This window comes from Eucyclogobius newberryi, unplaced genomic scaffold, assembly GCF_026437365.1.
Source record: "Eucyclogobius newberryi isolate DKJ021-1_F unplaced genomic scaffold, fEucNew1.0.hap1 SCAF_9, whole genome shotgun sequence".
Lineage (NCBI taxonomy): Eukaryota > Metazoa > Chordata > Actinopteri > Gobiiformes > Gobiidae > Eucyclogobius > Eucyclogobius newberryi.
Window position 1 is genome coordinate 32,673,926 of NW_027316532.1, and position 15,912 is coordinate 32,689,837.

General features: G+C 38.9%; 1 protein-coding gene across 2 annotated transcripts; it reads right to left on the minus strand.

Annotated features, from left to right (window-relative positions):
• Positions 1-10,525: 10,525 nt before the first annotated feature.
• On the minus strand, positions 10,526-15,502 carry lpxn (leupaxin). Of its 2 annotated transcripts, none has more exons than XM_072439326.1 (9): positions 15,381-15,502; positions 14,780-14,820; positions 14,631-14,698; positions 14,426-14,522; positions 12,541-12,768; positions 12,289-12,462; positions 12,131-12,212; positions 11,902-11,985; positions 10,526-10,968 (listed from the first exon to the last, which is right to left on the minus strand). In XM_072439326.1, exons 1-9 carry the CDS (start codon positions 15,391-15,393, stop codon positions 10,757-10,759), a joined length of 999 nt encoding a protein of 332 aa, XP_072295427.1. In that variant the 5' UTR covers positions 15,394-15,502; the 3' UTR covers positions 10,526-10,756. The 2 variants fall into 2 exon arrangements, with proteins under 2 accessions (XP_072295427.1, XP_072295425.1); XM_072439324.1 differs by having other exon boundaries at positions 11,902-12,050; positions 15,381-15,499.
• Between the last annotated feature and the right edge of the window lie 410 nt (positions 15,503-15,912).

Here is a 15,912-nt window from a genome sequence, read left to right on the forward strand (position 1 = left end):
GGCCTTTCACCCTTGACATTGGCTTTTTTTTTAAACAAATAGGGCCTCTATTGTAATACAACTCAGAGCCAGCATTAACTAACCATTTTTAACAGATGGCTTGGGTCCATTTATCTCATTTAATTTGACTTATTCTGGGGATATATATCATGTGTCAAGGGGTTTTGCAATATGCAGGAGTATGGACAACCTTTAATCACACACTGAGAACTTAGATGACTATGTGAAGTAATAAAATTATTTATTAAAGGAGCACTACTTAACTTTTCTTGTGGAAGGTCTTGACCTCCTGGTCTCTATTACTTTGCTTGGTTTAACAATCTAGCATTAAACTTATCTATTTCCATGGATACAAGCAGGTGACACTACAGGGCCAAGTTTGCAGATGATACTTTTCTTTGCAATAAAAAACAAACACAAGACATAACACACTATGGAACAATATAAGCAAAAGTACAACTTTATGTACAGAGACAAATATTTTGTTAGTGTGGTTATATGGCTTAGTAAACATTTTGCAGACTTTACACCATTCAAAATGTGTCAATTGCCATGGCAACAGTCTTAATTGTTTTTCATCATTCTGAAAACAATGGACTGGAGGCTGAAAGGTTACATCTTGTGCACTTTTAATTGTATCATGATAACTGTGCTTGAGACAGGTGCAGGATTTGTTGTAGCACCTGTGCACTGAGCTACCTGCTGCAGCCACACCTCACTGAAGCCGCTCTTTGAAACAGGTTTCCACATTCTTGGCGGCTCTCAAAGGGCTTATGGGCAGCTAACTGTGGGAGATTCCTGGACCCACTCCAGCTCTTACAGTCTAGTGCACGTATAGCCGGGGACCAAAGAGGACTTAAAGCTAATGAACTGTAAGCAGACTGGAGAAAAAATACAGCTGGTCACAGGTGAGAAAGAGCAGGGGAGGGATCAAAAGGACAAGTGTTTGCAAGCAACAGTTTATAATGGTTTAATTCACTGGGGGGGACATGATATTGGCTTATTCCCATTGCCCATCTTGATTTGATCACTTTTTTTTTCATTCCGAAGCATAGATCTATACATGTACGTGTAAATTCTTCTAGATCAGAACATGGGTTTCAGATGGATGAGAAATTATGACCAGAGCCAAAATATATATTGTGAAAGAGAAAAATCATAGGTTAAAAAGAAAGAATACGAAATGCCTTCCTCTATGCAATAGGGGGCAAATGCATCAAGTCATCAACTTCTTGGAAAAAGTCTAACTATGGTCCAGCAGCCCAGACTCCTGCGTCTACTTGTCCTTGGGTCTTCATGGTTCCTGTGAGTCTGACATTGAGCAGAAATCCAACCACAAAACCTCAACATTAACTCCACGCCTCAGTGACATAACTTATAGCCTACAGTTAGTGTGTAATGAAAGAGGCACTACTTGTATTACATCTATTACCGCTGTTTTTACACCACATGAAAGTGTGTTCTGTTCAGTGTGCCGTTTTTAAGTCCGAGCGCTTACGTGCTGTTTGCTGCGCACACGGGGACGCCTAGTGGCGAAATGAAGAACTGTAAGAGCGGGACGAGGTTGAGAGGCACCAATGGCCTGGGGCGCAGGCAAACAAAGACATGATGGATATGAAGGAGTGGTTCCAAGCTCAAGGCATCTATATTTGAAAGAAGGCATCATAAGCTTCAGCCAGTCAGTCTTTGAACGCCCTATGTCCTTCTGAGGATCCAATTTCCTCTGTCCTCCTTTGAAGATGTGGTGAAATAATATTTAGAGTCTCTGGATATGTTGTTTTGGTTTCCCTTTTCTGAAAGAAGATAAGGATCATGTGATTAGAAGAGGAAGAAAAAAATGTCAAATAAGATCCATGCAAACCAGTGTTACAGAATGTTGTTGTTGTTGTTTTATGGCGGTTGGCATCCGAGTGTTGCATTACCGCCAGAACATTGTGTTTTCTACTCTATAATGGTAAAAAAAAAAAGAAGGAAAATCCAACAAAAAAAGAACGGAATGCAAACTTGACAAAAACGGTACTTGTAGAAGATGATCATGAATGTAAACCTGTATCAAATTTTGTGTGTTTCCAATAGAATATTTTTTGGAGGTGGTGCAGGAAAGTTGTTGTGTTATAAGATGTTTTTTTCTGTTGCTGTGTAAGAAGCTTTTATTATATCCATTTGTACATTATAAACTTGTATCTGTACAAGGACGTGACTCACCAACCCCTCAGAAGCAAATCTTGTTTATTTTTGCACAAATATGCGCCTACTCCCTGATTATCCTCGATGAAACCTACATGTTGCATTTGAGAAAACCATAATGGTCTCACATCAAAGGCAGAGGCGCCAGAGTCACCCCATGATTCTAGTATTATCCATATCTGTTATCCTCCCTCTGTCTGTGCCCCATTTACCTGAGAGGCAGAGTGGGATGGGGGAGACTGAAGAGGCCCCTCCTGCTGGTAAGCACATTTACTGCGGGACTGTTCCAATGGTAAAGGAATAAGATATATGGAGATATAATGATGTCATTTCAACAACCATAGTGAGCCTGCAGCCCCGAACAAAGCAGCCTCTTGCATAATATTGTGGAAATACATTATCTATAAGAATTTAGCTTATGTGTTGTCAGCGGTCATTGTCAATGTCCGTCCTGTGAATCATTTAAGCTTTTCTTTTTCAACAGAGACCACCAGAGTTGTAAAAGGATTTTGCTTTCAAAGAACACAACATATTCACATGGATACTTCAATCAGTCAGAAGTCATTTCACAACACACTCAAAAGCCACATGCCCCATTCATACTTCTAAGACTGTCCTTTAAAAACATCTGAAAGGATCAAAACTAATTATTCTACACAATGTCAATTTGAGCAGAGAATGGAAGTAATTTGGATGATTTTCATGAAAAAAGTTATTCATCCATGTGTCAGCCATGTTACAACTTTTGTAAAAGTTGTTGAACATATTATAGCTATGACATATTGTTGTTGTTGTTGTTGTTGTTGTTGTTGTTGTTGTTGTTGTTGTTGTTGTTGTTGTTGTTGCTGCTGCTGTTGTTTTGTTGCTGTTTTTGCTGCAGACAAAAGATTATTCCACAAGTATCCATCAGTCTTTTCCGTAGTATGAGTTTTAGATTTGGGATACATTATTTCAAAGTCAAATGGAATATTGTCTGTAGTGCCTCGATCATTTCAGTGCTATTTATGAATATTGTCAAAGTGTAAAGCTGTATTTTAGCCATAAATTGCCCATGCGTCATACCATAGGCTCATTCAGCCACTAGACTGACAGGAAATAATTCTACTATTCACTGTTGAACCACTGTTTTATCAAAGTAATTTTTCCAGGTGTTCCAAATACCTCACTGCTTCTATCAATACGTTTACATTGAAGAGATCCAGGCATTGTCTTTGTCTTTATAAAAGTCATTGTGGTGTGTACATGTCATATTCATTCATATTTAAAAAGCATTAAATTGTTGACCTGTGTCTGTTTTTTCTCAATCTAACTGAAGATGTGAAGAAGAGGATCGACATCTTGAGTCGGGCACTGCATCAAAAGAACCGTATGACCTCTGAGTATAAAAGCTCCTCGGTCTGTGTCTAATAGAACAGGACGTCCTCCACAAGGTCAGCAATAAGGCATCAAGTTATTAGAAATACGTTCTCCAAAAATGTATAGACAATTATTTTGTTGTAATGCTATATGACCTTTTTATGCATATTCTCCATCATCTCCTTTTCTAGTGTCCCTGGATGTCTTTTCTCACATTTTCTTTGGTTTCGGATCTGCTTATTTTAACTTTGGCCCGTGGTCTGGTGACACTTGGCTGGGCTACAGTGTCAAACCCAAAGAGACAAGTTCATGCAGCAAAAAGGATTTGGGGAAGGATCTAATGGTGATGGAATCTATCAACTTGAGGAAACACAGACGATGGTGAATAGGTGTGATTGATGACTCTATTGATATAATTTCTTTAAACGCTCGATGATGAATGTTTAGATGAAAGAAATCACTGGGAGGAACTTTGCAGCACAACCTCTAATAATAACCGGAGCAGTGGGTATTGCAGCCAGGCCTCTCCTAAACTCGTCACTCACACATATGTTCTGGTGCTTGACAAGGAGCAGAGGAGCTGTCAGCAGGCGAGGGGCAGGCTAACGCTACGTGCTACTAGTGCGCACACATAGGCAGAAAAAATACTGGGATGTAAACACAGACGCCAAAATGCCGGCTGTGTTGAAATATGCCAAACAGAATCAGATCTGGTGTGAAATGGCCACAGAGCACTGGCACGTGAGGTCTGGACCCAACTGCAGAGTGAAAAGGAATGAAGACCAATAGAAGTCATGGAAAATGTAAAGCTGTGCGATTTATATTTGTCTTATAACTGTGAAAATGTAATATGTATTGTGCAAAGATATCACCTACAGGCTCACTAACAATTGTCTGTTTAGATGTGAATGATACTTAATCCAGCCACGTTAAGGAAAGAGAAGTCTTTACTAATTCAGAATGACATGACAGGGGATATTGACCTTTTACCTGGTATTTCTTTTCTTCAGAAAGTCCATTCTGCTTGCTATGTAAAATGCACACAAAACATATTACTCTTTACATGAATATATTTATTTCAAACATTACAAATATGCAAGTTGTCCTTGAGTGCTCAGACCAGCCCATTAATCATTGGCCATGAATCACAGGCCGTTCAGCATGTTGTGGGCTGTGAAATCTAACAAGAGTAATAGGACATAATACAAATGAGAAAAGCTGTACTTCTTTCCAGACTGTCTTTGAGTGTGAGCACGTCTTTGCTCTGCTCCCATTTCCATCCTTTTATGTCTTTTACATGTTATAACATCAAACACTACACATAAAAGACTCTCTTCTGCTTTGGAGAGGATTTTTCACTTAAAATGTGGTTCTCATTTCATGTCATTATCATATCACTGGACATGTCCACATGCAACTGTTGTTTTGAAGACCAAGGATTGAGAGAGTAAATGAGCCACAGAGTCAGTAATTTGAGCTCTAATCCCCTCGTAAACCCAATGGAGACTCTAATGTTTAGTGGAAACATTGTTGAAGTCAGACATCACAGAGAGGGAGAGTGAAGAAGAGACTGATAAAAATGACTGAAGAGTCCGGAGTTCCTGTTTGTCTTGGCTTGGCCGGTTGCTATGTGACGTCTGGTGGCATGTGAGTAAGAAAAACAGACTTTTGGCATTGGGAAAAGGCTATTTAAAATTCATCCCATTTTCAAAATTTCCAAGAATTTGATTTAAGTCATATAGTGTAGATTGCACTTCTTTAAAATGCATTTTTGGCACTCACAATAATATACACCCCATTTTTATAAAATTTACTCAGAGTGTACACAAAGATGTCTCCAAATGTATGTATCTGTTCAGTAGGAGAAACTCTTACAACTAATCAAAATCAAATAAGCATCTGCAGTGTGTTAGTTATTTTCTGGCCTGTTTTACAGACTGACCCAATGGACTCCCCTAAAGCGCCTGTGATTTATCAAGCAGCTCATCCCAACAAAGCATAGTAAGTATCCAACCCAGGAGGTCGCTTAGCTTATGCTCAGGGCCAGACTGTGGTTAACCATCACTCTTTCAAACAAATCGTTTAATGATGTGTACTGTGGTTCTGCAGAGGTGCTGGATTTGGGGTTGTGCCATTGTCCCAACTGGACCATTTCCATTTCCATTTCTTTCTTAGTGCGTGACCCTTTTTTGCCATTAGTGCCAAATACTTTTGAAAACCTTAACTGAATTAATTAATGTACCGGTATGTCGAAGAGAATTCACAAATTGCTACAGAAACCCATCTTGAACTACGGTAGCTTAGCCATATCATTGCAAATCCTGCATTAAAACATATTCTGTAACGTTCTACAGGGCAAAAAAAAATCATATAAAAGAAAATCAAGGGTCATTGCTGGAGTTGCACTAAGAGTGGCAGAAAGACAGAAGGAGCTTACTGTCTTGCAAATCGTTCTCATAACCATAGCATGTTGACTTAGTGCCCTTTAGGGGTCCTCTGCCCTTTCCTTTTTCCATGTTGAACACTAGTGTCCAGCCTTTAGAGTTGGCAGGAGATGTGACAAAGATGATACGAAGGCAAAGAACTGAAAAAGTGTTTTGAAGTTGAGAATCTCCCGTCAGAAACACACTCCATTTAACCCTGTGAAGACATTTCATACTGACTAAGAGGACACTGCCGTGTGTGAAAGAGTGAAATACGTAGAGGATGTTACCTGGAATATCTAATATCTTACAAATCTAATATTAGTATAGATTAGTTTTACTTAATAAAAAGCACTCCCTCCCCCCTTATAAATACCTGTAAACTGATTTTTTTTTCCTTTTGCTGTGAAAAAATATGAGATGGCCAACGACAACAACATTCAACCCCTTTGAATAGAGAGTGTGCTGTGGTCATGAATCAGGTGTGATACCAGCCCTCAGCATCACAAGGGCCAACACAAACACACACAGAGTGGCTCAACTAAAGCTCAAAACTTACTGTAAAGACCCCATTAGTGAGGTGTGGAAATTGTCACTTGCCATGGGTTTTGTTTAAAGTCTTACCCAAAAACACTTCTATTTACATTAAACTTAATTCTGTTGGCATACAAGCAAATCGTGTGTTGTTCAATGACATTTCCACATCCTCATGCTGCAAATATTTTCCGGGTCATTATACCAAACACTGCCCTTCTGTTTTGTAGTTGAGCCCTTAATACTTATGCGGTCAGTGAATAGTCTTATAGAACTAAAGGTGTAAAGTACTATTTAAAGTACGCATATCACTATAGAAACCAAACTGAAGACCAAGTCCATCTATCCATCCATCTTCTTCCTCTTATCTGGGGCCGGGTTGTGGGGGCAGCAGTCTAAAGCAGGGTCTCCCAGACTTCCCATCTTCCCAGAAACCTCCAACTCCTCCAGGGGCTTTGCCTTTTGACTCAGCTCTTTCACCACAACAGTCCGATGCAGCGACTGCATCACTGCAGCTGCTGCACCGATCCCCCTGTCAATCTCACGTTCCATACTTCCCTCACTCGTGAACAAGACCCCGAGATACTTGAACTACTCCACTTGGGGCAAGGACTCCCCACCCACACCGGGGCATCACAATCAGCCGCAAACTGTCCCAGTGCATGTTGCAGGTCCGGATTTGATGGAGCCATCAGGACGACATCATCTGCAAACAGCAAAAATGACAGAACCGGCGACAAATGGCAGCACTGGCGGAGTCCAACATGCACTGGGAACAGGTCTGACTTACTGCCGGCAATGCGAACACAGCTCCTGCTCCGGTCATACAGGGACCGGACAGCCCGGAGCAAAGGGCGCCAGACCCCATACTCTGCACCTGCACCCCCCTAAGAACACTCCGAGGGACACGGTCGAAAGCCTTCTCCAGATCTACAAAGCACATGTGGACTGGTTGGGCAAACTCCCATGAACCCTCGAGCACCCGATAGAGAGTATAGAGCTGGTCCAGTGTTCCATGACCAGGATGAACATTGTGCCGATAATTTAAAACCAAACATTTTACAACTATTTGATCCAACTTAAGTTATTGTCTACTATACTACTGCTTTAATTTTGAACTAGTAATCCAGCCACACAGTCCTGCAGTGGTTTGCTCACTCGTTCATAGTTGTAATGATGCTACAGTAACGGGCTCCACTCAAGTTTTATTGCACAGCTGTGATTTAACATGGTCTAGGCTCATTTCTATTTTCACTTCATTCTTATATTTCCATGTATCCTAAAGTAAATATTCCTTGATTAACGAGTAAGTCCGTACCCCAGGCCCCTTTGACAGTTATAGGCCTTATACTGACCCATGCTACTTGATTTACAGAGTTTGACTTGGGTTGAAGTGTTGTGACCCACCATGGGAGGGTTTGGGTCAACACCGCCACCCCACTGACTGTCCCATCAGGGTGGCCTTTGCTCACTGCCATTTTTACAGGACACGAGGTGAGTGTTGGGTTACAGAGTCATGCAGGGGTTACTCCAGCATCCCCTCTTCATCCAGTTCTATTCAACATGGGTGCACAATGGCCCACTGCACTTCTAGACTGTTGTAAATGTCACCTGAGTTACACCCTTCTCCCTCTCACAGACTGCTCTTTATTAAGCACACTTTTAAAAGCCTAACTCAAATTTCATGTTTTCTCCTTTCGTGCAAAATGTGCTAAGGAGCCTCTTTCCTCTGTATCCAGTAAACCATATAAAACACACATACATCTTCAGTGACGTAAAAATAATTTTCAGTCTCTATTATTATTATTACTATTTTTCATTTCAGATTGGGCTACAGGGAGCATTTAGGGGACTTGGCGGCACAGTAACAGATTAGTTTGCATTCGGTCTGTCCACACACCATTATAAGTGTCTGTATCCTGCCAAAGGCCTACAGTTGCAAGAATTATACACTGCAGCCGCATGCACAAATATTAAAAGGTGTCATTCAATCGAGTTTCAGTCCCAAGCTTGGATAGGTCAAGAAACACAGTACAATGGTTAATTTAATTTACAAAAGGCCAAAAGGAAAAATATTTTGACCATATAATATTCGTTTGAGAATAGGGATGTTGATATAAAAATGTAGTGTTACAATCATTGTGAGAAGGTTAATTAATTTTCTGTATTTACTTAATTAATTTACTGTATATTCAAAATCAGACTAATTGAAAATGTATTTATTTTTTGCCATTGTCAGTGAGCAAAATTGACAAACTCAATATTTCAATGGGTGCCACTGCTACATAAACAACAACAACAATAATGATAATATGCATTAAAAAGGAGGTGTTAAATAAGATAAAATAAAAATAGACTTGTGTAATAGATTTCATTCCATTCCTCCAGCCAGTGACCAGCTTTATAAAATAAACTTTCCTGGCTTAACATTTTGACTGAAACCTTCACATTTCTTCCTTGATGCACAGGCCCGTCACGTGCAGCGGTTAAAGAGTCCAGTTCTGATGGTGATGACAACATGATTAATGGTCCCACTCTCTCTCATACGCCACACTGCAGTTCTGAGTGGCCTGGAGAGAAGCTGAGGAAAGCTGCCTGCAGGGGAATAGAACGGACCCTGTGCCTCCAAAGATAAGAAGCTGTTTACACTGTGACATGGACACTTTGTTTACAGTGGGAAATATTAAGAAAACACAAACAACCAAGCTTTGGTTTGAGATTAACAGCGAAGAGTTCGGCCTTTTTAGTGAATGCACTCTCTGAAAGCCTCTAAATTTACTACAGAAATAGTATTTGAAAAGCAAAAAGTATTAATTTTAGCCTACATAAATCATAATTCATTTGTGGTTGTTTTTTGTATATTTCCTATGTCTTCAGTAAGGACAAAACTATTCTGCTAGACCCAAACCGGTACTGGAGTCGTTCATGGAAAGAAGAGTAAGGAAATTACACAAATTATTGGACAAAATATTAAATAATGCATCAAATCTGGTATAAGGATAAACACAAACAAAAGAAAAACTACATTATTTTTTATGCAAGTACTCAAGAAGGAGTAAAAGTATGGGGTCTGAAAAGTACTCTGAGAAGTACCTTTTTTTTTTTATTACTTGTTAAAGAGTGAATGACTACCCACACCTGGAAGTAATATAATTAAATATTAAGTTATTTTTGCTTCATTTGTTTTTATGACATCTCTGGTCATCCAAAGTGCTGGAGAGCTACAGTGAGGTGGATCAATGCCAATGAAACCTGCTTTGTTGACGACCTTCATTAATCTTCTATACGTTGCTGTGAAGCCCACAGTGTGGAGAATGAAGAGGTTGTCTAAAAGTGCTGTGTGCCGTGGGGTCAACCCAAGTAAGAGGAAACTGGGCCTGGCACCTCAGCTTATGACAAACCGTTGCCAACAAAAGCTGTCCACGCACCGCGCCATCCTGTAGGAGAGGACCTCTGCTCTGCCAAGTCCCAGAGTGAGCGGAGGATCAGGAAAAGCAAGGATTTACACTGATCTGCGGTATTTTTCTTTTTGATATGATTAAAAATGAATGAAATTATTTTATAGCACAATTCATACAAAGGTAATTCAAAGTGCTTTTCAAACCCATAACAGAATACATTAAAGTTGCAATACCAACATGTTCTGGCTCTGACAATTTACTGCATGTCTTCTCTTGTCTCCCATCCCCATTTTTGCACAGATTGTCCTGTCTAATAAAGCTTACGGACCAACATTAAAAAAAAGGAATAAACTAAAACCTGTCCAAAGGTGGTTTTTAAAAATGGATATATCTATATGACTTTCCTTTACTTTTACACACCGCAAGTCAGCACAATAGGCTTCAACTAATGCATTTTGTGGCCTTGTTTAATAAACTATATGGTATATTCAGTATTTCCATGTGTTTAACTGTGGCCGAGACTAAATTAAATATCATGTGAAGGGGTGAATTTGTATCATTTCCAAAAGGGATTAAACAGTGAAAGGCTTATATCAAATACATTAAAGTGTAAAATATTAAGCATTTATTTCAAATTCAAATTGTATTATTTGTCAAAAACAAAAGTTTTTGTAACATCAGACATTTTAATGATACATACGTGAGCTTACCAGCCACGCAGGGCGACTTGGCAGTGTACAGTGTATGTGTACCAATCAAATATGTAAAATAATGAACACAAGGTCATATTTTCTGTAACTTTACACAAAGAGCTTATTAAAGCAGCCGTTGCAGTATGGCTTGCCCTTCTGATCTTTAAAGATTCCCTGGCTCAGCTGGCGCAGGCAGAAGGCACACACAAAATGCTCTGGGTGAAACTTGCGGGACAGGGCTGAGATGCAGCGTCCTGTGATGGGCTCCCCACAGCTGCCACACAGAGTCCCCTGTCGAGAGTGGAAATGCAAAGGGCACAAGAATCGTCCCTCCAGCTCCAAGAAATGTCCACCTGAGAATGGAATCAGACAGTCCTGTGGAAGAAGTGCATATGCAGATTTAAGATGACATAAAAAAGAATATAAAAGGCTAAGCTTTTTATTGCCCTCTGAACATCATGGCCAGGGGACTACAGATGCTTTTTGGCTAATTCGGGCTTTTTTACTCATATTAATTCATGTGCTTTTTATATCTGTCCTTTATCAAATCATATCAAATAATCTAATGTAAACCAATCATCATCAAATTGAGTGGTTACATCCAACAGCATGATGTTAAAGCTGATAAGGTAATAAGGCATGCCAAAAACTTGGGCGGAGCAGTTATATTTAGTGTATATGTATGTGTGTGTGTGTGTGCGTGCGTGCGTGCGTGCGTGTGCGTACGTACGTAATGCGTAGACAGTGTGCAGAAAAGAGAAAATTTCACATGTGAAAAAGCACCTGGTCATTTTGACATATTTTATGGGCCCTAATGTTTCATTTTCATTTGGCAAAGGTATTTATGTGTCAGATACCAATAAAAGTGCAGGTGAAAACAGTCAAAGGATGTTTTCTTCTTATTTTTTTTGTATTTTGCCATAAGACTAAGCCAATGTGAACATTCCCAAAGCCAAAAAGGCAGAAACTCTTCAAAGGAAGACATGACCGATGTTCAGGCCAGGTTTAGAGTTGTATTCATTAATATGCTGGAAAAATGTATTTGTTTAAGGGCAGGCAAAAGTTGCTCAAGTGAAAGGTTGTGTTATAACCAAAGGGTTAGTCATCCAATCCCTGCTTATACCAGTGCATACTGTTGTTGTGTCCTTAGGCACGACCAGAATACCAGAATAACTATACATTGAATGATATATTTTGGACTATTTTTCAAAACATACAGACCACTCCTGGAGGTTTGCTCTGCTATTGTGGTCAAAATATTTCCAATAAGCCACAGTGTGAACCGTGTGTGGTCTTATGGTGACTCACGGCACAGACAAAGCACTCGGGATGCCAGGTCCCATTGGCCGCAGTCAGGTAGTTCTCCCTCACCACTCCTCCACAGCCAGAGCACTTTGGAGCAAAAAGATTGTAAAAATCTTCGCAACAATATGGCTTCCCCTCCTTCTCTAGGAAACCTGTAATAAAAATAATGTGTGTATAATTTGGTTTCTTAGGTCTTTATTTTGTAAAGGAAAATATTGTACAGACGACAAACCTTCAGATCCAAAAAGGTCTCCACAATGTGAGCAGAAGAAGTGCTCTGGATGCCACGTCTGATCCAGCGCATTCAGGATGTTCTGGAAATGCATATAAATTCCACATGAATTAATAACAATATCATTTTTTTTGTATATCTGGTAAAAACTGATCGACCTGCAGAATGGGTCCTTTGCAGTAAGCACAGCGAGGAGAGAAGAGTTCATGATAGTCTTTTGAACAATATGGTCGCCCATCTCTTTCAAAGAAACCTACTGCGCTCAGCTCCATCTTGCACATCACGCACACAAAATGCTCCGGGTGCCATGTTTCCCCCAGCGCTGTGATTATCTAAAACAACAAAAACAACAACATTTATATCTTAGTATTTAATAGCTAATTACAGAGTTCAAGTGTGGCTTAATTCACCTTTCCCACAATGATCTTTTGACAGGCAGCGCAGTGACCTTTAGCTGTTGTTTTGACACCAATCTTCTCCAAGTCCGAGCTCAGGCCGCCCAGGAGCTCGTCAATTGTGTCTGTCTTTTTAGACAAAGCAGGTTGAACGTCTCTGTTTTCTTCATGTATTGTTTCTTCTCTTTTTTTTAGAGACAGTTTTTTGGCAAGTGGAGGTGGGCTTTCCTTGGGTTCTTGATGCTATACAAATTTGGATGAGAAGAGGATTAAAGTAAAGTAAAAATACTTGAAAATACTATTGTTCAGAATTACAGCCAATGCCATTATAAGAGTCTTACTATTATACTACTATTATAATAGTATAATAATAATAATAATAATAGTAATTATTATAATAATAATGATAATTATTATTATCATTATCATTATCATCATTATTATTATTATTATTATTATTATTATTATTATTATTATTATTATTATTATTATTATTATTATTATTATTATTATTAAAGCCGCGGTAGCAGCGATGATGGCGACCGCCTTCCCGCCTGTCCAGAGGCAGGAAAATAAAGAGGAGGAACTACAAAAATGGAGTGAGTCTACAAAATGACCCGGGCTACAGAGTAGAAACGCGTCAAAAATCCTACAATCTCCCTCCCTCTCTCTCCCTCCCTCTCTCCCTCTCCCTCCCTCTCTATCTCCCTCTCTCCCTCTCCCTCTCGAGTTGTGGCAGAAAGAATTAAATCTAAAGAATAAAGTCTAAAGAATAATAATTCTAATGCGGCACGAGAGGAAATGTCCCATCAAAATAAAAGCGGAAGAGAAAGTGAAGGCATTCATTGCGCCTCTGCTGGCCAATTGTGAAAATACACAATATCTGTAATGCACTTTTTTCATGGCGTCTCGAGGAGAATATAAACAATGAGTTTCAAACAAATCAGACAATGTTGAGTTTTTCACACAATGGGTAGGGGGCACTATAGAGTCAATTTGTTACATGGGTATTTATTTCCAATCAGACCATACAAACGCATTAGTGAGTGAAATATGAGCTCCGTAGATCAATTCCATTAGGCGTGACTTGTCCTTGAAAACATTGAAAATTAAGCCTTTTTTGAGGGTGTTTTACGCAGAGACCGTAAAGAATATCAACATTCTTTTGGATATTTATTAAACTTAATGTCTCAAAATGCAAAATTGCAAAAAAATGCAAAAAGTGTTGTTTTGAGCTCGATAGGACAAAAAACCTAGTACGATTTTGAACAAAAAAAAGTCAAGCGTGGCGGTGCCACTTTGATTCGACATGGCTGACTTCCTGTTTATCATAGAGCGATGCTGCCAGGTGTGTTTTACTCGTCAAAGGTCAGAGGTCAAAGGTAGCTCTATCACTGTCCCAAGTTTCATGTGCCTAGGCCAAAGATTAAGCGTTTCATGTTTTTTCTTTTTTGAACTAGTCGGCACTGTTGCGACGGGCGTTCTCGCAACCTCCATTTTATTGGAGTTCGGGCCGAGCCGATCGCTTCTATGTCCCCATGTGTGACCTATGACCCCATGTGTAACATTCATCAATGTTCAGGGGGTCAAAAATGCCCGAGTTGTGGCAAAATGTTACCATGCAAAACAATAATAATAAGAAACCATGGCAAGAACAATGTCTCGGCCATTCCATTCTGGAAGGCTCGAGCCAATAATAATAATAATAATAATACTTTGCTGTATGACAGTTTTTGATAAGTTAAAATGAACATTTATCCAACATACAAAAATAAGAAAATCCTTTACCCTCTGAAAATATTGGATTGTGCGGTTGTAATACCATGGTGCCACCTGCTGGCCATTTTATGCATGAACTAAAATGTATGCTAGGCTGATATTAAAGGCTGGATTGGATTACCTGATCTGCCAGACCCAAGAGATCTTCTAAGATGGACTCCAGTTCTTTGGTTGGCGAAATATCTCTATTTGTTGCAGCCACAGGCGCCGGGAGTGAGCTGACAGAAACATGTTGCATTATAAAAAGTTGCATTTTATTAATTCGTTATAAAAATGTTGCCATATACATTTCGATATTGCTCAAAATGAGATAAACAATGGTTTACCTGTAGACATTTGAACAACTTGATGCATTGACATTTTCAGTGGGTTCGCCAAAGTTTTCTGTGGGTATCTGATGGTACAAAAATATTATATTAAATTATGAAAAGTACATGAAAGGCAATATGTTATAAATTCTGAGGATATATATTACATTGTCTTTGCTTCCTAAGGCAAGTTCTTCCAGCAACAAATCTATTAAAAGAAAACAGCATAAGGCTATGAAATAAAGATGTTTCTGATGATCATATGAAATGTTAAAATGAGATTTTTGCACAGTTGCATTTGGGTGTTTACAGGAAACATGTTGCAGAAGTAAAACTTGTGACAATTTTGTAATAAACAATGAATCACAAATGTTGAGAGTTTGAGTTACATATATTTTAGACCATACCTAATGCAAATATATAAATTGCTTATGAAATACCCTTGAATTTTGGTCATTGTGGGTCTTCTTTATAGAGTTTTGTTCATTTTTACATTAGTAATTTGTCTTGTAATGTAATAATTGTATTGTGTCCAAAGGTGCTGTTATTGACTGATTTTCTATGTTGAACGATAGTCTATAGAAATATCCCAACCTAATAGATACTTCTATTTTGTTAGGTTTGGTTATTTTGGAGAAATACATTTATAACTTGTTATGTGTTATAGTTGTAGTTGTAGTAGTAGGAGTAGTAGTATTTGCAGCAGTAGTAGTAGTAGTAGTAGCCTATTTGTATCCACATGTAACTAGGAAAAAGAATGCATCTTACCAAGTTCATCCATTACTTCATTACTTCACCATGAAAAACAATGTGGAGTGAAAATCCTCTCTCCTTTGCTCGTTAGTTACTGAAAGCTAAAGCTTCAAATCAAATAAGATAAACTGTCACTTCCTCAAACAGAGGAAGTTGTTGCCAAATCTCTATTTCATGTGTTTGAGCTTCCTGTGAGTCAAACCACAATCATGATGAAATTATAACCTTGTGCATCAGATATTGCCTACATTAATTTATATTTAATTCCCTATTATATAGTATAATATCGTTTTTAAAGATGCATTTAGTTCCAGGGAAAAAAAGACTCCGCATAATGTTTTAAAATAAAACATAACTATTGCTGATGAGAAAGGGAGGTACATTTATCTTGTCTGACACTGCAGAGAGAAATAAATACATTTAAGTTAATTTTATGTGACCATTGTGTTGGGCTGATCTTTGGGAGTAAGATGCATTTGAGAAAGGTTACAGTGTTCCGTTTATAAATCAATGGACTTAGTGTGTTTTGACCAAATTTCTTAGAAAT

Bases quoted from the DNA above. Each gene is read 5' to 3' on its own strand.
- lpxn (XM_072439324.1), bottom strand. The intron at 12,051-12,130 runs GTTTGTCGTCTG...TTTTTATTACAG, and splicing joins AGACCTTTTTGGATCTGAAG to GTTTCCTAGAGAAGGAGGGG. The intron at 10,969-11,901 runs GTGAGTCACCAT...CTTCTTCCACAG, and splicing joins CCGAGTGCTTTGTCTGTGCC to GACTGTCTGATTCCATTCTC.